This window comes from Leguminivora glycinivorella, chromosome 5, assembly GCF_023078275.1.
Source record: "Leguminivora glycinivorella isolate SPB_JAAS2020 chromosome 5, LegGlyc_1.1, whole genome shotgun sequence".
In the NCBI taxonomy this organism is placed as follows: domain Eukaryota; kingdom Metazoa; phylum Arthropoda; class Insecta; order Lepidoptera; family Tortricidae; genus Leguminivora; species Leguminivora glycinivorella.
Genome location: NC_062975.1, coordinates 6,825,851 through 6,853,086, shown reverse-complemented (window position 1 = coordinate 6,853,086; position 27,236 = coordinate 6,825,851). Strand labels below are relative to the sequence as shown.

General features: G+C 41.3%; 3 protein-coding genes and 1 long non-coding RNA gene across 10 annotated transcripts in view; 1 reads left to right on the top strand and 3 right to left on the bottom strand.

Moving 5' to 3' along the window:
- The first annotated feature begins 91 nt into the window (after positions 1-91).
- Positions 92-9,759, top strand: LOC125226194. Of its 5 annotated transcripts, none has more exons than XM_048130111.1 (9): positions 92-339; positions 559-742; positions 1,584-1,753; positions 2,391-2,569; positions 6,672-6,791; positions 7,213-7,323; positions 7,716-7,829; positions 8,409-8,537; positions 9,353-9,759. In XM_048130111.1, the coding sequence occupies exons 1-9, from the start codon at positions 295-297 to the stop codon at positions 9,570-9,572; spliced, it is 1,272 nt and encodes a 423-aa protein (XP_047986068.1). In that variant the 5' UTR covers positions 92-294; the 3' UTR covers positions 9,573-9,759. The 5 variants fall into 5 exon arrangements, with proteins under 5 accessions (XP_047986068.1, XP_047986069.1, XP_047986067.1 ...); XM_048130110.1 differs by having other exon boundaries at positions 95-339; positions 7,207-7,323; XM_048130112.1 differs by lacking the exon at positions 7,213-7,323 and having other exon boundaries at positions 94-339.
- LOC125226196 (basic phospholipase A2 DE-1-like) lies at positions 3,145-6,293 on the bottom strand. 2 transcript variants are annotated; one of them, XM_048130116.1, is made up of 4 exons: positions 6,168-6,293; positions 5,579-5,640; positions 4,752-4,901; positions 3,145-3,780 (listed from the first exon to the last, which is right to left on the bottom strand). In XM_048130116.1, the coding sequence occupies exons 1-4, from the start codon at positions 6,228-6,230 to the stop codon at positions 3,579-3,581; spliced, it is 477 nt and encodes a 158-aa protein (XP_047986073.1). In that variant the 5' UTR covers positions 6,231-6,293; the 3' UTR covers positions 3,145-3,578. The 2 variants fall into 2 exon arrangements, with proteins under 2 accessions (XP_047986073.1, XP_047986072.1); XM_048130115.1 differs by having other exon boundaries at positions 5,579-5,639; positions 6,164-6,284.
- An 18-nt stretch (positions 9,760-9,777) lies between the features above and the next one.
- LOC125226193 (ATP-binding cassette sub-family G member 8) lies at positions 9,778-21,987 on the bottom strand. 2 transcript variants are annotated; one of them, XM_048130108.1, is made up of 16 exons: positions 21,837-21,987; positions 20,912-21,043; positions 20,382-20,522; positions 19,734-19,878; positions 19,197-19,393; positions 17,970-18,120; positions 17,484-17,639; positions 16,780-16,971; positions 16,248-16,517; positions 15,936-16,053; positions 15,489-15,669; positions 14,130-14,253; positions 13,281-13,445; positions 12,808-12,928; positions 11,962-12,245; positions 9,778-11,572 (listed from the first exon to the last, which is right to left on the bottom strand). In XM_048130108.1, exons 1-16 carry the CDS (start codon positions 21,956-21,958, stop codon positions 11,315-11,317), a joined length of 2,757 nt encoding a protein of 918 aa, XP_047986065.1. In that variant the 5' UTR covers positions 21,959-21,987; the 3' UTR covers positions 9,778-11,314. The 2 variants fall into 2 exon arrangements, with proteins under 2 accessions (XP_047986065.1, XP_047986066.1); XM_048130109.1 differs by lacking the exon at positions 21,837-21,987 and adding an exon at positions 21,646-21,777.
- Positions 21,988-22,759: 772 nt separating this feature from the next.
- Positions 22,760-27,236, bottom strand: part of LOC125226270 — a 74,132-nt gene continuing 69,655 nt past the window's right edge. Inside the window, exons 3-4 of the long non-coding RNA XR_007177062.1 lie at positions 23,450-23,515; positions 22,760-22,918 (exon numbers count right to left, since the gene is read on the bottom strand). This is a non-coding gene — a long non-coding RNA (uncharacterized LOC125226270). The remainder of the gene's footprint in view (positions 22,919-23,449; positions 23,516-27,236) is intronic.

Sequence of the window (27,236 nt, the reverse complement as noted above, 5' to 3'; positions counted from 1 at the left end):
GGAATGTTTCATTTCAAATACTCAAAAGAAAGGGATAAGTATAAATTATATGATAATTACTGTTCGACTGGATAGTGGACACGTGGCCTTATCTTAGGTGTAGAATTTCTAAACGAATTGTGTATTGACCGTTACCATAGCAACAAATTCTTGATGTCAATGTCATAGTGACGGTACATTGAGAGAATTGAGAAGAAATTGAAAGTGATAGAATATAACTTCAGAATCATGGTTTAATTAATTTTTACAATAGTTATTTAATTTAGGAATGGAAAGTTAAAAAAATTATGCAAAATGCCCAAAACTATCGAACTCACAGTCGAAATCGTTGTGCAGAGAGTAAGTTTCCAACTGTTTCCGTGACAGAAGTTTAGTGTTTTCTCCTTTTCTCTAAATACCAGCTTACTGAGCTTATATTTATGTCAATATATATATGGCTGGAGTCACAAAAGAAAGGGTATTAATTGTTGATCACCTGCACAAACTAAATAAGTAGGTAATTGTAAGTGCCTGACCTTGTACTTGCATTTTAAAAAGTTTACTTTTAACTGTTCTCAGGTGTCCTGTCCAGGTGTCTGGCTTTGCCAAGATGGCAGCGTCTCACTCATCGTATCAGCTTTGGGCACAAGCTATGAAACCTGTACTCTACCACCCACCTTCCCCCTCGAGTTCAATGACCGATTGTACTTCCGGAAAAGGTTCCAAGAAACCTGTGCATTGAGTAACATGTGTTGTTTGTTAAGTAAGTTGATATCTGGTATTATATGTAGTATTCTGGTAGTATTTTTTTTATTAAAAATACTAATAATGAAAGATTTCAAAAGTATAATTAGGGACATTAGTACCATTCTTAGTTTGGTGTGCATTGGTAATCTGTAAATAGTATATGCTCACTTCATTGATAAGTTCTCGTAACATTTACAATGGGGAGGAACCAGTTGCATTAGAATGAAAAAAAAAATGCTAAAATGAGTGATGACATCAATGTATTAACACTAGGAAGAAATCCCTCAAAGGGATAAGTTCACCTTTGTACTGTTCTTTACTGTAATTACTGTGTTTTTTGTTATTAATTGTACAATAAAGTTAAAGAGTTTACTACTACTACTACTAGGGAGTGCTCCTAGTATTAATTACAATTACATACGGTAACTCCTGGTTCTTACAAACTGTATTTTGAGCATCCCCTAACACCATTCTGGTGCTCATAGAGTTCATCTTTATAAAGTAATATTTGAGTCAAAAATGGAATATAATAAATAAAAATAAATAAATAAATATTGAGGGACACCTTACAAAGATCAACCTAGCCCCAAACTAAGCAAAGCTTGTACTATGCGTGCCAGTCGACGATATATTTACTTATATACATAAGATAAATACATACTTATATACATAGAAAACATCCATGACTCAGGAACAAATATTTGTGCCCATCAAACATGTAAATGTCCTTTCCGGGACTCGAACCTGGGACCGCGGCTTAGCAGGCAGGGTCACTACATGCTAGGCCAGACCGGTCATCAAATATTGCTGCTAAAATACCTCTTATTAAGGAAATTAATGTACATTTTCAATTACAGAAGATGAAACCTTATACTGTGAGCTAGTACAATGGTGCCAGAACTGCAACACCGGTGAATGCAATATACTCGCCCAGTACCTCGGCTCCCTTAGTGATGTTCTGTTCCCGCCAAAGATGTGTTGTAATGACGGGGTAGACTTGCTTATGAGGAGGTCTAAGAAGTATCCGGTGAGTACTGGAAAGTTTAGTTATTGAAAAAGATTACACGTTTGATTAAAAATTTTAGTTGGACAGAACTATTTGACTTAAGGGTGTCGCCATATGATGGCCGATGGGTTAGGTAATGGTTAGGGAAGGTTTTAGTTCATGAGGTTGAATAAATGAATTTAGAAATTTTGGGGAAGGATGGACAGCTTTATTAAAAATGCATTTGGTTCCAATGTAATAATCATTAGTTTTAGTGCATAATTGAAAGATTTCAATGGTTCTTAGATATACACGTTAAACTTTCGTGAGACATATTCAAATAATTAATGAATCTACGGTTGTACAAAAACCACGGGTGAATCCACGGAGTTTAACCGCCGCGTGAACTCCTATATGCCTGAAGAGGGACCTCCAAATTGGACTGAAACATGTCGCAGCAATAGCGATATAATAACGTGAGTATAACCGTAGATTCATTGATTCTTAGATAATTAAATAAGTAAAACGTTAATTAATAGCCAGGTCCACACAGTGAGCATCAAAGTGAAGCAATTTTCTCGCAATTATTCTCGCTCGGTATGGACCTGGTTAGTGACGCGAATAATAATAAGCTGAACCACTGTAAAGTTGTAATACTTATACTTGTATATTTTTTTAGGGTATTCTCTCGCCAAAGATTGAGATAGCCACAAAGGTCCGCATAGATGAAGTCTGGAACGACCAATCCGAGCCATTTAATGTGAATATTCAGAACTTCAAAAACATCGCCACTTGCAACTGCGTAGCTCGGACAGGGCCCCGGCAGAAGACTGTTTGCCACACTCCAGAGTATCATAGGTGAGTCATCAGTGGTAAATAGAGAGAAAAATCATTTCTTTATTCAAAACCATAATATAGACGGCTTACCCCCTTATTCATAAACGTACTCTGAAGTTATCAAGCCGATAAAGTTCGTTTCTCCTTTTCATATGACACCAATACGTCGGAAAGGGACAAACGAACTTTATCGGCTTGATAACCTTAGAGTATGTTTATGAATAAGGGGGTTAGACTTTAATAGCCGGGTCCACACTGACCGAGCAGCCTCGCGAGCGCCCAAGCCAAATTTCGCATTTTTTTTAAATAAAGATCAAAAAGAAAAAACAAATCATTCACGATTAAGGTCAATAAATACCTATGTGCAAACTTTTGGGAAATCTTTTAGTTTGGCGCGGCCGGGTGTTCTAGCTAGATCTCTGTGTACATAAACACACTCGTGGAAGCGCGACGAACGCGCGAATATAAAGTAGCTTTAGGTAAAATAGGAGCCATGGTTGATTGGTTGTCGACTAGCAGATAAAGCCCACCGTAAATAATTAATTAAGTACGTTTAAGGAGATATTTGTTATTTTAAGGAGATATAGAAACATAACTTAAAAACTGTCTGTTTATTATATCCCATAGTGTACAAATACTAATTTTATTACTCTAGGTAGTTAGTATACTTACTTATTTCGTCTATTGTGCGATCGAATGGAACTATAAATTTGCTAAAGTCGCCGTCAATAGAAATTGCGAACAATGTAAACAAACCAGCCAATGTAATATCCGTATTCTAGCACTCTTTGATTGTTTTAGGATCATCATGTGATGCACATTGATTAAATAACACAGTGTTTAGCCAGTATTTGACGAGTTAGAAAGGAAATTAATCACAGAAATTTCGACTACAGGTTTATTTACATAGTTCGCAATTTCTATTGACGGCGACTTTAAAAAAAGCGTGTTTTAGAAAGTATCAGAAAAAACTCATTCGAAAAATGTCTGTGTATGTATAATATTTCGGTATAAAGTAAAGTAAGGCACGCTAAGGGCACCCGGCGTCCTGCAGACACTCCATCATGGCCTTGTCGCACACGCAGGTCCACAGGTCGCACTGGTCGCGGCCGTCGTGGCAGGCCGGGTAGCCGTCGGCGCAGCTCCACAGGTACGACGACACGTACATCCCGCTCGAGCAACCGTATAAGTCTCGGTTGTCGTCGTAACACGCGTCGTGTTGTTCGCAGCAACTGTCAAATAGTCTTTATTTATTTATTATAAATGGGCTTACCCTTCGCCACAGACTAGCCAAAGACAAAGACGTGGCCTACTACGATGGAGCGAGCTTGCCCCGGAGATGTCTTTTCACTCTTGATTTGAAGGTTGCCGGGTTATATTATCTCGGAAATATAGCCGCCGGCAAGAAATTCCACTCCTTGGCAGAGCCCATAAGAAAAAAAGAAGCAAAGCGCTTCGTGCGAAGTAATGATTAAACCCTTAGTTTGGCAGTGTATGACAGGGTATAGGTACAACACCGTTGATCGTCTTTTTTACCCGACTAAGGCAACGGAAAAGGAGGGTTATGATTTTGACCGGTATGTTTTTTAAATCAAAATTTTTAGTAAGTACAATGTAGTAGCGAAGAAGCTTGATCGCACGAACTTATTAGTGGTTTGTGCTAAATTACGGGAGAGAAGGTTGTTGTCTGCGTCTATTATTCAATTTCTTAGGGAACCGTGGATAAAAGTTTAGAATCTTGTATTCCTACTCAATTCGGAGGAATTGTATATGTTGTAAGAGTAATAAACAAAAAAGTGCTTCTTTATTTGTTTAAAATTTATAAAATGAAAATGCGGTAGGTATATGTACACTTGTGATGCACATTATAATTTTGCATAGGCTGTTATTTATTCTATGAAAGCCGATAGAAGAATTGATTTTATAAGCTGAATACCGAATAGAAATACCCATGAATTGATTAAAAATGGTTTGAGCAAGCTTTTGAATGCTTTTTCTCCAGTCCCGTGTCGAAAAATTGTTCAGACAGCAAAATGTCGATCGAATATAAAACTTAACTGGCAGTAGGAAAGTCGTTTGGACGTCTGCCATAATACTTTTTTGTGGTCATTGACGTTGGAGGCACGACAGACAACGAGTCTTTTGGTACCTAGTCATTGACGTTCAAAGGATTAAGTGTCAAACGTAGCAAAAAGGAAGTCACCTGTCAATGTCGTTTATAGGTTTCCCGGATCCACCTAGGCCGCAATAGTTTCCATAGCTCCTTAAATGCCAGGGGTTGCAGTCGGTCGCGCATTCGATCATACTGAATAAGTTTATAAAGCCACGAAGAGACGGCTTTGAGGTGATGTTCCTGTGAATTTAAAATATACCTAATCAAGGAATCACCATGAGATCATGATATTAGGCCTCGACTCTTATATAGGTGTAATCGATAAGTGTTTACAATGAAAGCGAAATTAGAATTTAGATAGATAGATACATTCATACCCACAACATACATGGCATTGACAATTTAACATCAAAAAAATTAAAAACAAAAAACAGTAAAAGAGTTACATGCAAACTTAGTTTAACTAATAACATTATTTTAACTAATACCTATGCCATGCATCGTTGCAGAGAAAAGGCGCTGACACAGCAGTCAGCGTCGTGATGCGGCAAGCCACATCGCTGGTATTCTGCCAGTAATTTCGTAGCGTTTGTCCCTTACTGTGCCTTCAGCTAACCCATTTGCGATGACTTACGCAATGCCAAAGTATTGTTGCCTATTTATTTATTTAGGCGGCCTTTTATTGACATGCTCAAACCCAAAGTGACTGAGACGACTTTCTTGGAGGTTACCGCGTCATGGGTGATGGGTCGTAGGGACATCTTGACTCCGAGGCTACCACACCACGGATGTGTTAGGTACTGTTTAACCCTACTAAACCTGTCCAGGATGGCTTTAAAATAATGTACCTAGTATAAGTAAGCTAAGAAACTTTACAGATTTTAAAATAGGTAACTACTAACTAGATAATGACTTGCCTTGTTTTATTCTCCTCACGCCATTGCTGCAATAGTTGATATCTCCGCAACGAACCGGAAACTAAATTAACATCACAGAATCAATACAAATAGTTTCACCTAACTATGAAATATGCGGACTCGCATTGCAGCGTATGCTACGTTTGTTAAAATGCATACTTATTCAGCAATAAATAGAAATATGTACAAGGAAGTTCTGACTATCGGTGAAGTTATCGATCAGACGGACAAAGTCGCAGCATAAGGGTTCATTTTGTGTCTTTTTGGTACGGAACCAGAGACAGGCCAAAAACACGCCAATGGCAAAGTTTTTTTATGCACCTAACGTGTGCCTGGCCGTCTCATTTGGCCTGTTTTTAACAATGACAGTGCTTATTGAGAGTTCAATACGTTACCCACTAATCGTGAGTAGCAAGATGCAAAAGTATGAACTCTCAAAACCACCTGTGACAATGAGTAAAACGGCCAAATGTTAAGGCCAGACACACTTCACCTTATGACATACTTATCCGTATTGACCTTATATCACTTATTAAAGATTTGTTTGAGTATTTTACTCTAAAACCTATGAGTTTTTTTACTTACCGGCGGCGCCGTTGGTACTTTGGTAAAATACACAAATGGCAATAAAGAATATTTCTACACGACCCATGTTTATTTCATGATACACAATTTCAAAATGACTCCAAAAATCAGAACTTCATTCAATTATTTCTGTTCTCTTTTTCCTTTATTGATTTAATTAGGTAGTTTTGTTTAATCAAACGCGATATTGGCATTTGTTATAGGTACCATTGTGCCATATTTGATATAATTTAGTAGATAAAATTTATGATTATCGTTTATCGTAATTAGAATAGGGTAACAGCTAATATTACGAGCATTAGTATTGATAACAATTGTTCATGAGGCATGCATTCTCCGAGCTTTAACAAAATACATATTATTGTAGGTAAAATATCTGATTATAAGAATACTAACCATCGATTGTAAACATCTTAGGACTTCCGTTGAAATCCGTTTTGCCATGAAATACGGACAAACAAACAGACACACACATTCCCATTTATAAAATTAGTATGGATGATTCCAGAACCAAGTGCCACACAGGCATACCGTGCGATAAATCCCAGTCCCGATCCCGGTCTCACTCCGGGGGCTCCGGTACCAGTGTCAGTCGCGGCCCGGACAAGTTCCTCTGCGCTTATACCGAGTAAGTGATGTAACATACATACATTCACGCATTTATTCCGAGCAGGAGCGGTAGACAGAGCACATAAAACTGCTCGTTTCAATGGTCTTCTTAGCAATTGCAGCTCGGCAAAAGAAATTGAACTATTTTTTTTTCATAGCAACACAACTGTTCTCTTATAGAAGTATCAGAATAGTTGCCACATGCAAAACGGGTTACATGAACGGTGGCGCCCCTATAATTTTCTACTCTTTTGCCACGCTGTAATGGGTTGTAAGAAACCGAAATTGTGACATTGAAGTGACAGGTAGCAACCCATCGCCCACACCATAGTTAAACCCAAATCCCACTTCTGATACCCACGGGAGGAAAGGGGCAAGGGGACAAGAGGCGACACAGGGGACAAGAGTAAGTACCTATACCTATATATTTTTAGTTCCAGAAACAAATACCGCACCGGTTTGCCGAGCACGAAGCCCCGGCCGAGGTCAGGAGGCTCCAATAGTAGTGTCAGTCGCGGATATCAAGACAAGTTCCGCTGCGGATACTCTGAGTAAGTATATAAAGTCTGTCGAGCCACACCTCGGACAATGGCGATCAAATATATGAAAAAGGCGAGTCTAAGCGTGTGTAGGTGTACGAGTACCTTGCTTGTATGAGCGAGATATGACCGGTCGAATGGCCGCGTTTTTGACAGGCGATAACTGAGAGGTAACCGAGAGCGGGTGGGTGGCATTTTCAGCGGGGAGCAGCAGTGGCCATACTGTACGATAGTACTTACCTACTCTTTATTATACTGTGGTCAAGCCATGTCCGTTAGTACAAAAAGCGCCAAAAAAAAGTTGACGTAAATATTTATCGTATCGTATCCAAATAGAAAATTAGAATTTTCGCGCCTTTTCCTATTGCCTAACTCGTTTGAAGGGCTATATGTAATAATTTCAGAAACAAATGCCACACAAGGTTGCCGAGCAACAAGTCTCGATCCCGCTCGCGGTCCGGGGGCTCTTGCAGCAGCGGCAGTCGCAAGCAGGACAAGTTCCGCAGCGGGTACCTCGAGTAAGTATATTTATTTGTTTATAGAGTTTGGTATAAGCTGCCTGGATCGGAATTGTTAATATTCATGTAAATATGAGACATATCATTCCGTACGCTCTCATGAAGCATACCAGAAAAATACAGAGTAGCTAACTCTACTCGGTCTTCAATCAGTATCGTGGTACCGCTTTTTACTGTCCAACGTTGTGAAAATTATATGACTTTTTGCTTAGCAATTGGCATAGTGGAGTTTTGAATGAATCACGGTTATTTTCATTTTTCATTAGACAATTATATCTGCTTATACATGTATGCATCATGATCACGGAAAATATTCTGTGATCATGATGCATGTAACTGCGTCGAAATATCGGGAGCTCGACAAAAATCCAAAAGGTAATCACGGTCTATATAATTAAGTCATACATTATCATAATGGAAAGTGGTGCCATGATGACGTCACCTACTCTTTATCTAGGGGTTTCTACAATTATAAACTGAAATAGAAATGTTTCTACAATCTGTTCCAAACGGTTTACTCTAGATGTCCTAGTTCCTGACCCATAAATTCTATCTTTATTCCCGATCCCGTTTCCTTAGCGCCGCCTGCAAGAGACCTGTGTCCGCGTCCGCGCAACCGCGCCGAGACTTTTGCGTGTTCAACGTCAACGTGGTCCCGGACGATTTTTGGAACAAAGCTGCTGGCAACTATGATGATGGTGATGAAAGGTAACCGGTCCGAAGTGATAATGGAAGGAACTCACCCTTAGTTCGCGTTTTAAAATACCTTAATGCGCTTCTCAAGTCAGCACCTGACTGTGACGTTTTTGCCAGTAGATGGAAGGTCTTATGTTATGAATGTCAGAGGTTATACGAGGCGATGGATGATCGGGTGTCTTGAGTTAGTTATTAAGTTTATTATGTTAACGTTATTACACTAAGTGTTAAGCTAACCTTTGAGATAAAAAAATAATTATTATAATAGTATTTGTTTTTGAAATTAAAAAAAAATCGTTGACGCTACGTGGCCATCGAAATACCGTCTGTCTCGGTTGAGCCACTACAGAGCGATAGGGAGAGCTAGCTCACGGATCGTAAGCGATGGTGAAGTTGCAGTACATAACGTAGGGAACCTTATTCCTTAAAGTGTCTCTGTGTTCCTACTCCTTCCCATTCCCAATCTCTTGACAGTGTAGTAGTGCGTGTGGCGTCGATTTATCTTTAAATTTATTTTGTCACAAAAAAAGAAGTGTTGTGATCCAAATAACAGAATAAGATCATTGGAGAATAATCTTAAGAGTTTTTAATCAGTAACAGTTAGTTTCTTTAGACTCATATTGACCGGGACAAAGACCGTGAAGGTAGACATGAACAACGATCACGGGTAACTATATAGAAATATCGAGAGCTCGACAAAAATCAAAATGGTAATTACGGCCTACATCCCCGTCAATATAAGTCAACTGAATGAACTGAAGTTTAAACTAGACAGTATTGCATATTAGTCCTATATGAAAATAAAAAAAATATTTTTATGTTTTCAGTGGTAAGAAGCCAGATTACCCGCCTAGCGAAGACAAAAAAGTACAACTTGAAAGTCGCTATGTGGACGATGATATAAAACACACTCCCGAGTGCGAAGACACACCAAATATCAGCCATACAGTCCATACGCACGCGTACGAAAACAAACCATGCTTGTGCGAAATATGTAGAAGATACCACGAGTTGTTCCACGCGGACTTGGATGCACAAGTTTCGTGAGAACCAAAAATAAATATGCACATTGTCAAAAATGTATTTGCCCCTCCGTAAGTACCTGTTGAATTATTTAATGGTGTTCGTAAAACTGCTTTATTTATTTGGGTTTGAAATTTTATTGTTGTATTGTTTTTTACTAATTTTATAAAATGTACTGTACTAATCATGAAATAAAACGAGTCACACATAATTTAAATTTATTTTTATTATGCCGAAAGTAAGGTAACTTAACAATTATTAAATAATTATCTAATTGATATGGCTCCACTTTTATTCCTTTAAACTACCTAAAATTTAATAAACTATACCTATTAAATAAAAAGATGATTTAAAAATAGATATGGATTAGTTAATTGGCAGTAGTTTTTAACTCTTAAAATGTCATAATACTGGATTTCGTACAAATGTATTATGGTGATTAATTAGCGAATTTCAATATATTGATTTACCTAAGACATCAAAAGATTTGAAAAAAATACCAGTTTTAAATTATTATTTCATACCATTGCATAAACAACATGCACATTCACAGTCATAAGTGCTTGAAGGACTTTTCTACACAAGTAGAAAAGAGAAAGCTATATAAGAGTAAAGAAACAGAACAGAGTAACCAAACTTGTTGTGATAATACATAAGAAAATCAAGTTTCTAAGCATTGTTTTTGCAATAGTAGGTACTCTGTTCTCTTAATTTACTCTATTTATAAAAGAATAGTTTCATAGACATCACGTTTTTGGCAAAACATGTGAAGAAGAAAATAGTGACTAAGATAAACTTGTGATATCTGTCTAACTAACCTACTACATGCATTCGGCACATTTTATCATACAAGTATTCATGCTTTCAAGGACGGAAGACGGTATAAAGTCAGCCTTTTGCATTTCATATAAATCTATTAAATATACTAGTATAGTTATAATTTCTTTGTACATTCATTTATTTACTTAATTTCTAGAATAGAACATTGAACAGATCCATAAATTATCTAACTTGAAGATCAGATTTTAAGATCGACATTACTAGTTCAGCTACAAAAATAACCTTAATATCAAATCAACATGTCTGTATATTATTGTAGTAGCGATAACAACGTTTTAATTTGATGGCAGCGTGGTCGAGTTACAATAAAGGAAAATAAGAATTTTGAAGCAGACGGTCAGTTAAAAAGTTTTAAACCTTACTTTAATTACCTAAATCTTCTTAGCTGAATTTACAGGTTCCCTTAAATCGATAACGCTGCCATGGCATTCAGACGCTGTAATCGATCAATATTTATATGGTATTGTAGTCGATTTTTATAAAGTAACCCACATTTTTTTGAACTAAAACTTGCAGTACCTAGATCTGCATCAAATTATATGGAAAATTAACTCATCTTCCAATACAATCTGATTCTAGGTCAACGAAATCGTATGATCGTTACTAACGTGATAAAATTTTAGAAAATTATACGTATGATTTGATCTACGAGTAGTAAATAAATGTAGATTACTGACCTGACTGCATAAATGTACATTTGACAATCTGTGTTGGTCAAATATATTTAATTTCATTGATATAATTTTTACGGCTTATTACAAATTAATTACTAAAACATGCGTACCGTTGGTAATTTTATCCTGCACCGTGTTGCGTTCGAAAAATCATTATTTCGAATTTAGGTCCTATTTCAGTAAATTATTATTATCACTTTGACTATAAGTCGAAAACAGATTTCTCCAAAATTTCTCATTAGAAATTAATTATCAAGGAGTATTAACCGTAACTTTGTGTCCTTTCAAGCTGTTCCGTTCCTTTCTCCTAACGTACTTGGTACAGTCGCACAGAAACGCCAAAAGTGCGATCACAGCGAACGCCGCGTAGAATATGGCTAAAGCGATTAGGAAGCTTTCGTCCGACCACTCCCAGATGTTGTCGGCGCGAAGGTACTCGTAGTTGGAGAGGACCTGGGTGCCGTTTGGTGGGGGGCACTGCGATTGTACTATGATGTCGTTATACGGCCTCTGGAAGAATAAGAAGGTTACAATTAGTTAAGATGAACATCGATTATGGAGACTTGGGCAATTGAACGAAATGCCGGTATCTGTGGCATACGGAAGAGCGATAGAGAGAAACTATCGTCCGCCAAGGAGCCAACTATTATCATCTTGGCTACGAAACGCATCGCAGGTTGTATTTCTCTACCGGTTCTCGTTACATTTTCAGATTTATGCTTGCTTAACTTTTTGGTCGATTTTGGATTATTTTTTCTAAATGACGGAACCATGGGTGATCTTGATTACAAACCTGCTAAGATAGTGGCTATCTTCTCCATTGAGGTGAAGAAGACGAAAGCTGGCAACATCATCTAGATTGCTCTTAGATAGTCATTATAACCAATACATCAACGTACCTGTTTATTAGTACACCTCATCTCCTTGCTAATGCTGGTCCTCAAGGCAGTCTCGCTCAACTCCTTCATCAGTATCTCCGGCAGCGTCCACCTGGATGGCGAGACATACTCCAGCCACCGCCAGTATTGCGGCAAGTCTTCACGATGCAACATCACGCCGTTGGCTAGCGTGCTGAGTAGGAAGCAGAAGCCTGCTAAGATTGTGGCTGTCTTCTCCATTGGCACCAGGAAGACGAAGGCACGGAACATCATCTGGGTGGCTATTAGATAGAGCGCGTTGTAACCTGGAATTGTAATTTAAATTGTAGTGTTTTTATGGCGGTATGCCCGGGGAGAAATTGAGGGGGTAATGAGAATGAAAACGTAGAGGGAAATTTTCTAATCCATCTTATTCCCCGGTGGTGTGCTTCAAATGTGCGAAATAATGTTTCTAGTTCTTTTTTTTATAATTTACCAATACTTTGTTAAACCCTTCGAGTCCCAGCGACATCTTATGATGTCAGTGTTACAGAAGATAAGTTTCTGAGGTTGAGAAAATGCTAGGGACTCAAAGGGTAAATGTTTTAGCTCTTGAGACATGACAGTAACAAGGCAGGAGACAAAAGGAGAGAATATTAGTTTTAGTCGTTGCGAAATCTAAATGTTGCGAACTACAATTATTTTAGTCCCACATAAACATTCATTCATCAAAGGAAGACTAAAGCTTCTTATATGTGACTTTCTTCCCGCGGGGTAGTATTTATAATACACGATCATCGCTCATAATGCCGTAAGCGCCAACGACAATAAGGTCCCTTAATCCAGGTAATGTCACATATATCTATAGGAAATACCAAAGTAACTTACCTAAATAAATATAGAATCCATCGAATGAACCCGGTGTCTGTGCGTAAAGGCCACTCATGGCGTAACTTGGCACGAGGTACGCGAACCATGTTAGCACAGCTGACCATAGCTCCAGGAATTGCTAGAATAAAAAATGAATATTAACGAAGAGTGAAAGACGGCAGACAAAGAGAGGGTAGATGGAAGTAGATGCTGGAGTTGAAAATATGGACAAAAGACCAGGCCAGGAACACCTTAAACTGGCGAGTGTGCATGAGAAACTTTATGAAAATGAAGTAAACGAAAGTTAGTAGAAATTTGTGGTCTCTGCCTATCTTAGACACGGGCGGCTATGTGAAAGGACATAATTAGGTATCTAGAATAAATATAGATTAGGCTAAGCTATAAGCATGTACTGATTATTTTTTAAAGAAATAAATAGTTTTTTTTTTACAAATAACTTTGAAGTAGAACAAATGGATCGTGGTACTTACATCATAAAGTATAAATACGGTGCGGGAGTACAACGGCACAGCAACATCTCTTTCAACGTGCCTTCTCATAGAGCTGGCTTCCCGAGCAGTCAGCCACATGAGCAGTGGAAATAGACTTAGGCACATTACGGAGTAGTGGTATCCAACTCGGTCGTTTTGCGTTAACTGAAACAAGAAAAGAATTAATTGAAATGATTAGTCTCATTTGATTGAAATGATTAACTAGTTAAATCCCTTTATACTCGTAATATAAAAAAGGACTTGTATTGCTTAGCCACTTTAGCCAATACCAATTTACGGAGGTGAATTTTAAAAGTGTATACTGTTTTAGAATTGCATAATGGCGGTGGAAAATTGTTCCAACACTTGGCGGCAGTGAATCGGAAGCTGCCACTGCAATCGTGCGATGTAGAGGAAATGTAAGTCGTGATGCGTGTCTTATGGCGCGACGAGAGAAGTTAAGTTTTTAATAAATGTATTTTAACAGAAAACTCACGAGGTTCAAAGATCAAATAGATGACTTCTAGAGTTTTGAAAATGATAAATGAATAGAAGGATAGATAGACACACAAGACATACTTAGCTTTCGTGAAAACGAATGTTTTGCAAATTCAAGGGATTAGTTGCCAAAACAAGCCATGGCAAAAAGGAGGGACGACTGCTAAGAAGAAGTCTAGCAATGTCGTTAGAAGTGACATATGAAAAATTCCAGGTCATAGCTAGTTGAGACTAGCTCAGGACCAAGACAAGTGGCGTAGATACTGAAGAGAACCCTATGCTCAACAGTGGGCATGCATAATGATAAATATTAACAACAGTATCAGTAACATTTATTTTCCTCCCTCTTACCTTCGCGTCAGTGGTGGGCAGGTCCCAGAAGATGGTTCCCATGATGAGGGACATGATGGCTGCGATGAGCACCCGCGTCACCACGTTAGACAGCGTTGTCATTTGAGTGAACACCAGACTTTTTCTGGAAGCAATTGATAGTCGTTAAAAAGGTTCAAGATTTCAAATTTCAATGATTTTAAATACTTTCCCCACACACACTTCAAGATTCGAGAAGATTTATCAATATGTAGTGAGGGGTTCGATGCCCTGCCCCATTTAATATTTACGATCCTGTATTTTGCTGACTGAGCCATTACTGGTTACGCAGAATTTATGTACTTATTACAATAATAATGCCTATAATGGTGATATTCAGAAATGCTCAGCAGCTGGACAGAACTTCTATTCAAAGGTGCGGTACATCTATTTAGAATGGGAGACGATCAGGCTGCCTAGATCGGCATTGGGACGACTGACCGGCAGGTCGGTTCAGGTATCGTCGGGAAGCCAGTGTGTCGGCGAATCTGTGTCAGCTTCACGGCAGTAACTGACAGTAGCAACTTACGTAGGATTGAAACAGATACACTCTCGTTTAGGAGACCAAGATTGATTTTGGATCAAGCGGACCCCAGAAACTCCTGAGCCAAAAAGCAGGGACAAACACTAGCGGAGGGCGCCGTGGTGAATGACATGATGACAACATCGATCCCAGCGCGCCCTCACGAACGGCAAAGAGGATGGAACGCTGGAGTGGGTTTAGTGGGTAGGGCCAAGTTTCCCCCCTCTCGATAGGGGAGGGGAAAGAAACGGCGAGTCCCACACATCGTGCGTAACAGCATTCCCACTCCGTCAAAAAAAAAAGGGACAAACACTAGGAAGAAGTCTAGTAAGGTTGTTGTTAGAGATGACGATAAATGGGGCCAGCTAGTGTTGCTGTAGAGACGTCGACTGGGAAGCCGAAGTGACGCAAAACCACGAGCCAGGACGACATCAAAAATGGCACAGAACCGCCGCCGCCGAAAAGAGGCATAAGTTCGGCAGTAGGCGCGAATATGCTGAGAAGAAGAAGAAGGTAAAGAAGTGTCTAACGGCGTCGTCGTAATAGGCCAAAATAGTTTGAGGTCGCAGGCACGGTAAAAGGACGACTCAGTAGTTAATCTCTAGCAGTGGCGACCGGTTTTTGGCGCTCTCGCACGCGCCGCGCGCGACTCGGTAGCGCGGGCGACCCGTACTGTACTGACGCGACAGGCATCCTCCGGTTATGCATGTACTCGCTGCACTTCGCTGCGTGCGAGCGCTACTCAAGGACAAACCGCGCGGCGCAAAATTTGTTAGAAGAATTATTACTGGTTTTATACTGTGTCGCAGGTTACTTACTCAATGAGAGCGAACGCTTGTACTACAGCATTGGGGCGTGCGATGGGCGCGGGCAGCGGCACGGGCGGCGGCGGCTCGGGCGGCGCCTGCGCGCCACAGAACAGCCCCGCCAGCGCCTCGATCCGCCCTGATGACTCCAGCATCGCCGCCGCTGATAGGTCGTCGAGGGTCACTAGGTCCACTGGAAGGGAAATTTCTATCAGAAATCATGATAAAAGCAGGGGCGGCACACTCCGCGATTCTTTTGCCGAGCTACAAGTACATGCACAAAAGCAGATACAATTAGTTAAATCGCTTAGTAAGGAAAATTCTTGACAGTTTTCAATATAAAAAAATATTTGTAGAACACATCATATTTAGAAGATATCTAACGTAGTATTTTTATTATTTACCGGATATTTATGTAAAAGTGTGTAACGAAAAACAAATATTAAAGCAGATACTTACAATAATAATCAGAAGGATTCTTGAAGGCGGGACAAGGATAGTCGATAGAAGCGAAATATGGCAACATGTCTCTTCTGTACCCGCTGAACATCGTTCTACCAGCGGATATTAAGACCACCTGAAAAAGATCAAAATATATTATCCGGCTCGAAGGTACAGTGTTATTTGAAAATATTACTTATGAAATGGAATTCAAACGTAACATACTGTGACTATCAATGTTCTTCTGTGCCTTCTGTTCTGATAGAAGTAAAGACTCATAACTATTCTGATTTCCGTATAGCACACTCGGACACTAATTATGCAACTTACCTTAGTAAGCATAGCAAATATCTCATAAGTCGGCGGGTGTAACGACATGATCACAACGCGCCCACCGCTCGCCCAGTTCCTCAAATACTCCACCAAGAAGAAGGTGTCAAAAATGTCCATCTCCTTCGTGGGCTGGTCTAAGATCAGGATGGCCGTGTCGAGTAACAACTGACAGGCCACGTTGAGCCGCCTGATCTCGGATCGCGTTAGACGGGCTACGTTCGTGTCTCGGACTTGGTCGAGGCCTAGCTCTTCTATTAGCCAGTTTATCTGGAACAAATGAGAGTAGATAATTGTATCATCTGGAACATGCAATACACATCATACAATGAGCAATTTTGCTGTATTAGACCATATAGTCCATATAGGAGCAGAGTATTTTGCCTACTTGGGCAGCCCTCTGCCAAGAATCCATGTTCTTGGGATCTTAGAATCAAACCGTATAAAGGAGTAACCCTTTTTAACTGGTGTATATTCTCCGGCTGTTGACCCTGGCTGTCCAAACATCATGGGATCAAGAATCAGAACTCACCCGATCTCTATCATCCATCTTGACCTGATGCTGGTTATTCCTCGGCCTTCGCAACGCCGCGTGAAACCTCAGCGTGTGTTCCACCGTCATGGAGGGGCAGAGAGACGTGTCTTTTCGCACGTAGGCTGCTACTTTACGGAGGGTCGATGAAGCCACAGGCTGGCCGTTGAGGACTATATCGCCCGTTAATTTCTGCAAAAGAAACGTGTTATTTAAAAAATCTCTACGTTCTTAACATATCCGCTACAGTTCTCATTCGATACAGTGATTTGAAAGATTTGGGTGAATCTGGTAGGAAGGTTGTTACCATGTTCCCGCCCCATAACGCCACCGAGATTGCATTAATTTCTAGAGGAGACACGTATCTGTTCATTAGGCACAGTTTTTGACAACTTCAGAAAATGCTTCTTAACTAGCCTTCCTAACGCCAGCCAAGACATCCAGAAGGCCAGTAGCCTCATGCTGCGACAAGGCCAACACCACGTAGATCCCTCGAAACCCAGTCCCGACACGAGCACGTAGGTAGGTACTGTTAGGCTATGTACGCACTAACCGGCTAGCTGCGTGCGGTTGCGGAAGGCCTCATACTCGCATAGTGCGTACAGTGTTTGCGGCTCTGGTTTCGTACCCACTGTGCGTCTGGTCGCTTGCGGCTATTAGCCGCGTACTGCGTACCTAGCCTTACATGATAAGGTTAAACTAACCTTCCTAACGCCAGCCAAGACATCCAGCAGCCCCGTGGCTTCGTGTTGCGACGTGGCCAACACCGCGAGGATCTCGCCGGATTTCACCTCGAAGCTCAGCCCTGACACCAGCAGCGCTGACTTGTTGTTCGGTGCTGTTATTTCTAAACTATTAACCTGAAATACAAAGCAGAAATAAATATGTGCATCATCATTAGCGACAGCATCTGTTGTAGATGTTGAATGAATGCTTTTCTGCATACATTTTTTTATAATGTAAGTTAATTAAAATTGGAGACATTTAATAGAACTTGATTTCGCTTATTGGAATGTGCTTGCTACCCCCCCCCCCCCCCTGCTCATGCGAAGATACCACATTTTGTAACCAACAATTCTCTCTTTGCTATATCTAATTAAGGATTAAGTCTATCAACTGTGAGGATAATATCAGCTATCCACAGTTAGCAACGCCCATGACAATTATTAAGGTAGCCTACTCATACTCACATAATAGTTAGGGTAAATGTAAGCGGAATGCGTGTATCCATCTAAGTGGTCCCCAGGCCGTAGTGTGGACTGTTTTCTGGACTGCGGTAAAGACATGTGACTGCCGGCTTTCGACATCCGACCGCCGAGGTGAGACGCCGCCATCAGGTAACTGGGAAACAAATGAAGGTTAAGGGTATTTAATTGAAGTAGTAAAATCAATGTAGTCGACTTATGGGTAAGGGCAAGGGAAGAAACATAAAGTAAGTCACTTCTTCAGCTAAATTCTACAGATTCATTTGTAACTTTGAGACTCAGCTGACGTGATCACGGCTAACCCTTTACAATTATTAAGTAGGTATCATCGAATACCACTAAGAAGGTCACTACGGACACTATGTTTATTACCCGCCACTTAATCTTTAGGATTTATTTAATAGAATGGTGCAAAAAGTCTAAAAAACAGCACGTGTGAAGTGTTGAATGCGACAACAATGGCCCAAATCAAATTTTTAGCGCAAACTCGACCGGCTTGTCATTGTGAAATATCGCGATGCCCCCGTAGTCATTGTTAAAACAATAGGTATGTAACATATAAATACACACGATAACGTCATTGACAAGCGATGTAAAACGACGACATTGAAATGTCAAACTCCAACATGTAAAATGGGTCAGCAACGTTTTACAGAACCACAAAACAAATAAGTACCTATCCAGAACGGCGGTTTTGGCCAACTAGTTAACAGAGGCAGCTCAGAGAATCATTATTCCCGGCAGCCTTTTGCCAAGCGCGGATCCAGCTTCGTGCCCAGGGGGGGGTGACGTGGTAAAGGCCCAGGCCTCGGAGGGGGGGGGGGTCACGTGGTCTATTTGTATGGCAAACCTAGGCTCCAATCATGACCCCCCCGCATGCCTTTTGCTGCTGCTTAAGTCAAGAAATTGTCTTTAGTCATTGACAGGCACAAATAAAATCACCTGTTTTTCTAGTGGCTGTTCCGAATGGGAGCAGAATGAACGGGCATCTATAGCCGAAAGGTTGTTCTCATGGTATACTCTTATCTAAAGTAAAAGATTACTTATAGAATTGCCTCTGATGGTCATTGTCAGGCACGAACTGAGCTACGCTGTTCCTCCGGTGGCTGTAAGAGAGGCGGTGCGGTCGGGCGTCTATGCCCGGTAGGTTGGCAGTGTCGGCATTGTAATATGTATATTGTATACCCCGATAGCTATGTGATATCAAATTACCTCTGATGGTCATTGTCAGGCACGAAGTCAGCTACACTATTCCTCCGATGGCTGTAAGAGGGGCGGTGCGGTCGGGCGTCTATGCCCAGCAGGTTGGCTTCGCTCACGGACTTATGCCTAGAGTTGGTCCAGTGGGGCTCATTTCTGAGACCTGCCTGCTGCATGGCTACTAGGGGCACGCCGGGACCGCCGTGAGGCTGAAAATGTATACGGATTTAGAATTGCCTCCTGTGTCCTGGAAGCATTTGTTTTGTTTTTTTAATGTGGAAAGTGTTTTGTTACTCAATTTAAGTTCAAAATATTTTTTAGAATATGTACAAAGGAGACTGAGAGGGATAGAAAAAACGCCCAGAATTAATCAAACTCTTACAATAGAAAAAAGTGAAGATTTTAGAAGACGATTAGATTAGATTTTAGAGATGACAACAGCATATCGACCTAATCGGTCTTACAATAAATTGAAATGTGGGCCTAAGCATCCTCATCTTTAAATAAAACTTATGAAACATTTAAATTAATGATCTACAGTAGACTTACTTGGTAGGATGTGTGCAAGTTTTGCATTCTAAAATCCGGATCAGATCGGTATTTTCGGCTGTATTTGTAGTTTGTGGAGGTTTCATTGTCGGAGCTGTCGTAGCCTGATGACGTTTCGCGTATTCCTCTACTTTGCCTTTGTATCCTGTTGAAATATAATATTGTAATAACCTAACCACAAAATTAAAATTTTGAAAAACCCCCGACCGCGACCTAGTAGACCGATTTTCATGAAACATGGCTAAGAACACTCCCGACTAACACAGCTTTCAAATAAAAAAAACTAAATCGAAATCGGTTCATCCGTTCGGGAGCTACGATGACACAGACAGACACACACACAGACAGACAAACAGACAGACAGACACGTCAAACTTATAACACCCCGTCGTTTTTGCGTCGGGGGTTAAAAACGGCACTGGCATTTTACGTCTCTTAGGTAGCTATTAAACAACGGGCAGTGCGTATTGGACGATCTGCCATTTTAACGCCATTTTCAATAAGTAACATTGAAAGCATAAACAACGAAACGTTTCGATTACGTCTGGCGTTAATAATCTTCATATAATGCAACGTCCTCTCTTCTGCTGCAGATGTAAGAACAACCAAAGGGGGCAAATGGCCCATGTAAAATGTTGGTATAAGTACCTGGGTACCGGTTTCATTCCACTGCCAATCGAGGTTTTGGGTTTAGGCGTCCCGGAGCGCTGCGATCCATTGTGGTTCGGTGGAAACACTCGCGGCAGCCCGAATTTGAGGTACGTGTACATGTTTGAACCGAGCGCTGATCTGTGGAGCAAAATACAAGGTTTTTAAGTGAAACAAATTTGTTATAGTGTGACGCTAAGACCAAAATCAGTCAGAGTCTTAGCTTAGCCCTGAATATCTAGGAGTGCTTAATGTATGACCGTCAGATCTTTCTGGCAGATGTGTTTGGCCTAATTTATGTATAGGTAGTAGAATTTAAGACTGTTGGGGATTGGTCCTTACTGCTTATAAGAAACCATACATCTGTAAAATGTGTAAAAAAGAATTTGCAGATTATTTTTAAAAGAGTTTTAGAAGATCACGAAACAACACATCTTTTTTTTTTACACAAATGGAAGCAAGTCCTTTCAAACTATCGTACCTGGACTAGACAGTCTAGAGGCGGTACCTAGAAAAAATATTGGTCTTACTTGGGTCCATATCTGGGATGCGATAGGATGGACTGGACAGTGGTATCTCTGAGCTGGAAGTTTCCATACGGCAATGGGCTCTTGTCGGTGCTTCCTAGCGCGCTGTCTGTGAAATCGGAATTCAGATTTTGCCTGCGAAAAAATAAAATAAATTAGTTCTACTGATTATTTTACAAAGTCCATTGGAAGTGCTAAGTGCTATGGCTAAGTGAAAATCTTTTTATCGGTCATAATTTTGAGTTTATATAACTATTAATGCCCTTGATGAGTCAGATTAATGTTAACTTAATTTATTGAAGATTTAAACAATACAAGTGACATTGAAAAGACATCAAGCGATACGGAAACCTTGACCATTAATGAATAACAACAATGTGTCAGTCCTAAAGGCTAAAAACATCGTCCGCTATGCTAATTAATTAGACTAGCTTTCCATCAGGCGGACCGTATACTCAGTATACTGTTTGGCACCGACGTGGTAGGTATAAAAAAATAGAGTTGCCATCCCTATCAGGAAGCCTTACAGCAGTTAGACACCCCATCCTGTTGTCTTTTGAGCGTCGCCTGAGCTGCGCAGTTGCGTCAATCTTGCGTCATGCAGCAGCCGTGTTTGACTAGACGTTGAACTTTGAAGGCAATTAGTGGGGGAGAGGATAGAACCTTGCGACATCATAAGCTGCGATCCTGCGACGCTAGTATGGGGTGCCCCACTGTCATATAGATGTGAAGGTCACCTGTAGATGGACCACGCGTGAAGGTCCTCGGAGTGCATGCCGCGCGGGTCGTGGACGAGCAGGTAGGAGGGCACGGAGTAGCGCCGCTCGCCGTCGAGCCCCAGCGCCGACTGCGACATCATGAGCCTTGACTGAGATCCTGCGACGCTTGTATGGGGTGCCCCACTGTCATATATAGATGTGAAGGTCACCTGTAGATGGACCACGCGTGAAGATCCTCGGAGTGCATGCCGCGCGGGTCGTGGACGAGCGGGTTGGAGGGCACGGAGTAGCGCCGCTCGCCGTCGAGCCCCAGCGCCGACTGCGACATCATGAGCCTTGACTGAGATCCTGCGACGCTTGTATGGGGTGCCCCACTGTCATATAGATGTGAAGGTCACCTGTAGATGGACCACGCGTGAAGGTCCTCGGAGTGCATGCCGCGCGGGTCGTGGACGAGCGGGTTGGAGGGCACGGAGTAGCGCCGCTCGCCGTCGAGCCCCAGCGCCGACTGCGACATCATGAGCCTTGACTGAGATCCTGCGACGCTTGTATGGGGTGCCCCACTGTCATATAGATGTGAAGGTCACCTGTAGATGGACCACGCGTGAAGATCCTCGGAGTGCATGCCGCGCGGGTCGTGGACGAGCGGGTTGGAGGGCACGGAGTAGCGCCGCTCGCCGCCGAGCCCCAGCGCCGACTGCGACATCATGAGTCTTGGCTGAGATCCTGCGACGCTAGTGTGGTGGCCCCATTGGGTAACTTATGTGAAGCTCACCTGTAGATGGACCACGCGTGAAGATCCTCGGAGTGCATGCCGCGCGGGTCGTGGACGAGCGGGTTGGAGGGCACGGAGTAGCGCCGCTCGCCGCCGAGCCCCAGCGCCGACTGCGACATCATGAGCCTTGGCTGAGATCCTGCGACGCTAGTGTGGTGGCCCCACTGGGTAACTTATGTGAAGGTCACCTGTAGATGGACCACGCGTGAAGATCCTCGGAGTGCATGCCGCGCGGGTCGTGGACGAGCGGGTTGGAGGGCACGGAGTAGCGCCGCTCGCCGCCGAGCCCCAGCGCCGACTGCGACATCATGAGCCTTGGCTGAGATCCTGCGACGCTAGTATGGGGTGTCCCACTGTCATATAGATGTGAAGGTCACCTGTAGATGGACCACGCGTGAAGATCCTCGGAGTGCATGCCGCGCGGGTCGTGGACGAGCGGGTTGGAGGGCACGGAGTAGCGCCGCTCGCCGCCGAGCCCCAGCGCCGACTGCGACATCATGAGCCTTGGCTGAGATCCTGGAACACCCAATACTTATTAGGGGTTGCATCAACGTCATGCAGCAAAAGTCTGCGGTAATTCCCATATAAAACATTTAGCGAGCGTTAAATTCGTTAACGGATGGTTTGGTGCAACTTAATTCGGCATTTAGTCAATGCTATGGAAAATAGTGTCGATGCCAACTTTGCGTCGAGCAGCAGCCGTAAAGGGTCTAGAAGCCGGCGCTCAGCTATTAGGATACGCCAGTGTTAATCCATACTAATATTATAAATGGGAAAGTGTGTGTGTCTGTTTGTTTTTCCGTCTTTCACGGCAAAACGGAGCCACAAATTGACGTGATTTTTAAGTGGACATAGTTGAAGGGATGGAGAGTGACATGGGCTATACTTTTTGTCTCTTTCTAACCCCCCACTTCCTTAAAATGGGGGGTGGACGTTTGTATGGAGCAGTCTGCAAATGTCGAATTTAACGCGAGAGAAGCCGCGGGCAAAAGCTATTACTTAGTATTTATCTGATTTATTCAGGATGTAAAAATTTAAATTAAGTACCTTTGTCATCCCCGAAGACTACTGCAAACGAAACTCTTCAGATTACGCATGGCCGGTTTAGATCATCTGTAACAAACACACAAGTCTATTAGAACCAGTAGATATAGTAAGTAATTAAATAAATAAATAAATATTGGGGACACCTTATACACAGATCAACTTAGCCCCAAACTAAGCAAAGGTACTATGGGTGCTAAGCGACGATATTTCTTAAATAGATAAATACATAGGTACTTATATACATAAAAAACATCCATGACTCAGGAACAAATATCTGTGCTCATCATCACACAAATCAATGCCCTTACCGGGATTCGAACCCAGGACCGCGGCTCAGCAGGCAGGGTCACTACCGACTGAGCCAGACCGGTCGTCGTCGGTATTTGTACGTAATTAACTGCATTGTCTACTGCGCCCGTATCTCTGAGGGTGTCAAAGTATTCATTCTTATACATGTTAATGTTGACTTCTTAGTTATTCGTCAAGCGTTGCTGATTGCAGGAAAGCCTGCACGAAAGGCTGTAATCTGGCACGTCCCATCGTTCAATTCCAAGGCATTGACCCGCTACCAATGTCACCGACGCCGACCTTATCCACTTATTAAATTAATAGATACCACACATTGGTGACAACATAAAATGTTCGGCAGTGTCGAATTGTTGCGGTCGTTGCGTCACCGGACGCTACCGCGACGGTCGTCACGCCGATCGCTAGATCTCATTGTTGTTGTTACGCAAATCGCATGTGTGTCAGTAGCACTATGGGTTATGCCACGGTCTTCTGTGTTGTAGGGAGTTAGGGACATCATTTGAATAGGTACCAGTTTATTGACTTCGTAAATGTTTGAGTTACTGACAGCGGTTTTGTGCTTAATAAATAAACGTCCGCAACAGGTGCAATACTGGGGATCAACGGAATTTCGACAGCTCGATTTCGTGTGTTTCGGTCATTTTAGGATTCAAATCAGGCATAATAACGCTTTTAAATATCCTTCAAGACGTCATTATATATTCTAGCTATCGTCTATGTATGTCTTAGACAAGTGTATAGGTAGATAGGTACCTATGTATTCAAATTGCGAAATCACTTTGATGTTAAACAACTGCTTTTGTTATTTAACTGTGTGCTCGCCTAACTAACAATATTTGCATAAATATGAAAACAAATGAATGTTACTTAATGTCACATTGTGAGGAGACATACTGAGGGTACCTACTACATATGTATCTACATAGGTAGGTACAGTAGTAAGTTCGAAGTAAGCGGTCAACGTTTCTATTTTTAGAATGCAGAGCAATGTTTTTCGTGTTCGAGTATAAATGCCACATTAAATTAAATATTGTTTTCTTAAGCACGCCCGAAAATTTAATAATTTTACCCGTGTCCCGCATAGCGTCAGTTCTAATTAATGATTTTATTTCGTGTCGTCGATTTGATGTGGGTTCCAACACTGGCAGCACATCACATAAAAAATCTGAATTTTGAGAGCTCGATTTTTGTGTAGCATGTTAGGTAGGTACATTCCAAGTGTACCTAGTGATAAGAATCGTCAATACCGTATACTTACTACATTATTCTCGGTTTCCATCGCTCGTATTACAAAACTAGCATTTCTTGAGTTTTCCACAGATTTTCGAGTGACAAAAACGAGTGCGCAAAATTCAAAAATCGGCCCTCTGTTCCTCAATGAATTTTACATGCAAGATGCTCACAGTCAATACGGAGACATCAGCGGACATACTTCCGAGGGTGTGAAATCTAACCTCGGTAAACGTCGGAACGAACCGAGCACAATAGCCTAGAAACGGCTCTATTTGCTTGTCATAAAATACTTGAACTAGACCTCCACATTATACCTACTTCCGTGGGACTCAGACACATTGTCTTCAATTTCTTCACGTGTCTGTCTACTACCGACTTAGTCACTTATGTAATAAGGTATTTTTATGGACTAAGTTAGATTATCACCTATGTATGCGTGTTATAAATTACTGCGAAACTGTGAATCATTGTGAATCGTATTTGTTTATTCATGGGGATGTCTTTTTTGTGTAATTACGTGATGTGAGAAATGCTTCGATGTAATTGACACATTAACTGCCGTTGCTTGATAAAAGGAGATAATCTTGAATGATATCTTACTAAGTAAGAAGAGTCAATCTAAGCCTAAACTAATTCTGCACCTGTATGTCTGCAGAGAGTCACAGAGCATGGGTATAAACTTCATACAATTACGTTTCCATTCAAGTTTTGGATGCCTTACACGGCATAAAAAAAATCGGTAAGAAAAAATCTTAGAAAGTAAGAATCTAAGTATTACCTATTTCATTTTATTTTCTTGTATGGCGGCACCTACGTTACCTACAAATAAAGCAAGTCAATGCATTTTTTTGCAAACGGCTGACTTGTAATGCTATTTAGCAAACCATGTTTTGTTTAGAAACAGTCATCAAACTCTTTGCGAGCCTTAGAATATCCAGTGCACCATCCAGCATATTAGAAACTTGATCATAAATAAACTAAACAAGTATTTCCAGTTCATCTACAGATGTCATCCGATTGGCATTTTGCACATTACAATGCAAAATGTCCATACCACATTACGGACCTAGGTACAGTCGCGCACGTAGGTATACGGACAAACAATCTGAACAATAAGCTTTTACGCTCATGCGAAGGGGTCTACTGACCACCAGTTCGGTGGAGAATAGCGACCTCTTACTTATTCAGCGTTGTTTACCTACTTATTACTTCTGACAGGGTCCCTTTTATTATTATTATTTTTTTGACTGGTGTTCGGGTAATTTTGTTCGCGTAGGAGCGGTTTCGCTTTACATCCGATCCGAATCTGAACCGAACCGAATGACGATTCGGAGATCGATCCGAATAGAACTGAAGAATGGCGAAAATATATCGGAAGACGGAGATGCGTAAATTACCATAGAAATAGTCCTACGGGTCGTTACGGGTACCTACTACGGACGGTTCGGATCGAACGTAGTGCGACACCGTTTTAAGTGTGTAGAAGAAACTTAACGCGACTGTACTTGTTTTTCCTGGGCCTCTAGCAGACCCTCACCCCATTCAGGTATCATGTTTGACACTCGTTTTACCGGTAACATTACCGGTTCGTTCACTCAAGGTGTGTTGAAATTATGGTAATTATAAAGGTATGGTACGTTATGTTTGTGTAGGGATTAAGTCGAAAGCTACATTTAGCATTTACGAGAAAACAGTAGGATTTGAGAAAGTTAAGTAATTGCCTATGTCAATACGTTTTACACGTGGGTGCTAGGCGTGTAAGTTATCTTTAATTAATGTTAATTACGCTGGCACAAGCTTTTTTAATACAAACTGGAGGAATTCAGGTTCACATTTTTCCATTGGAAATTATAGATTTAGGTAAGGTACAGTGGGGCAAATCCCGACTGGGGGACAATTGTAACTGATCCATTTTTTACATTATTACACTATTAAGTTGAATTCCACATGTATCCACTGAACACGCGTGCCATATATGTATAACCAGTGGACACACTAATTAATAATGCAAACATTGTAAATCATGGAAAAAAATGGATCAGTTGCGTTTACCCCCCAGTCGAAATTGTCCCGCTGTACCCTTACATGATATTAATCTATGATTTGGATAGAAACAATTTTTTTATCGGGCTCTAAATAAGAGCATTAGACTTATATTGACCGGGATATAGACCGTGATTACCTTTTTGATTTTTGTCGAGCTCCCGATATTTCGACGCAGTTGCATGCATCATGATCAATATCC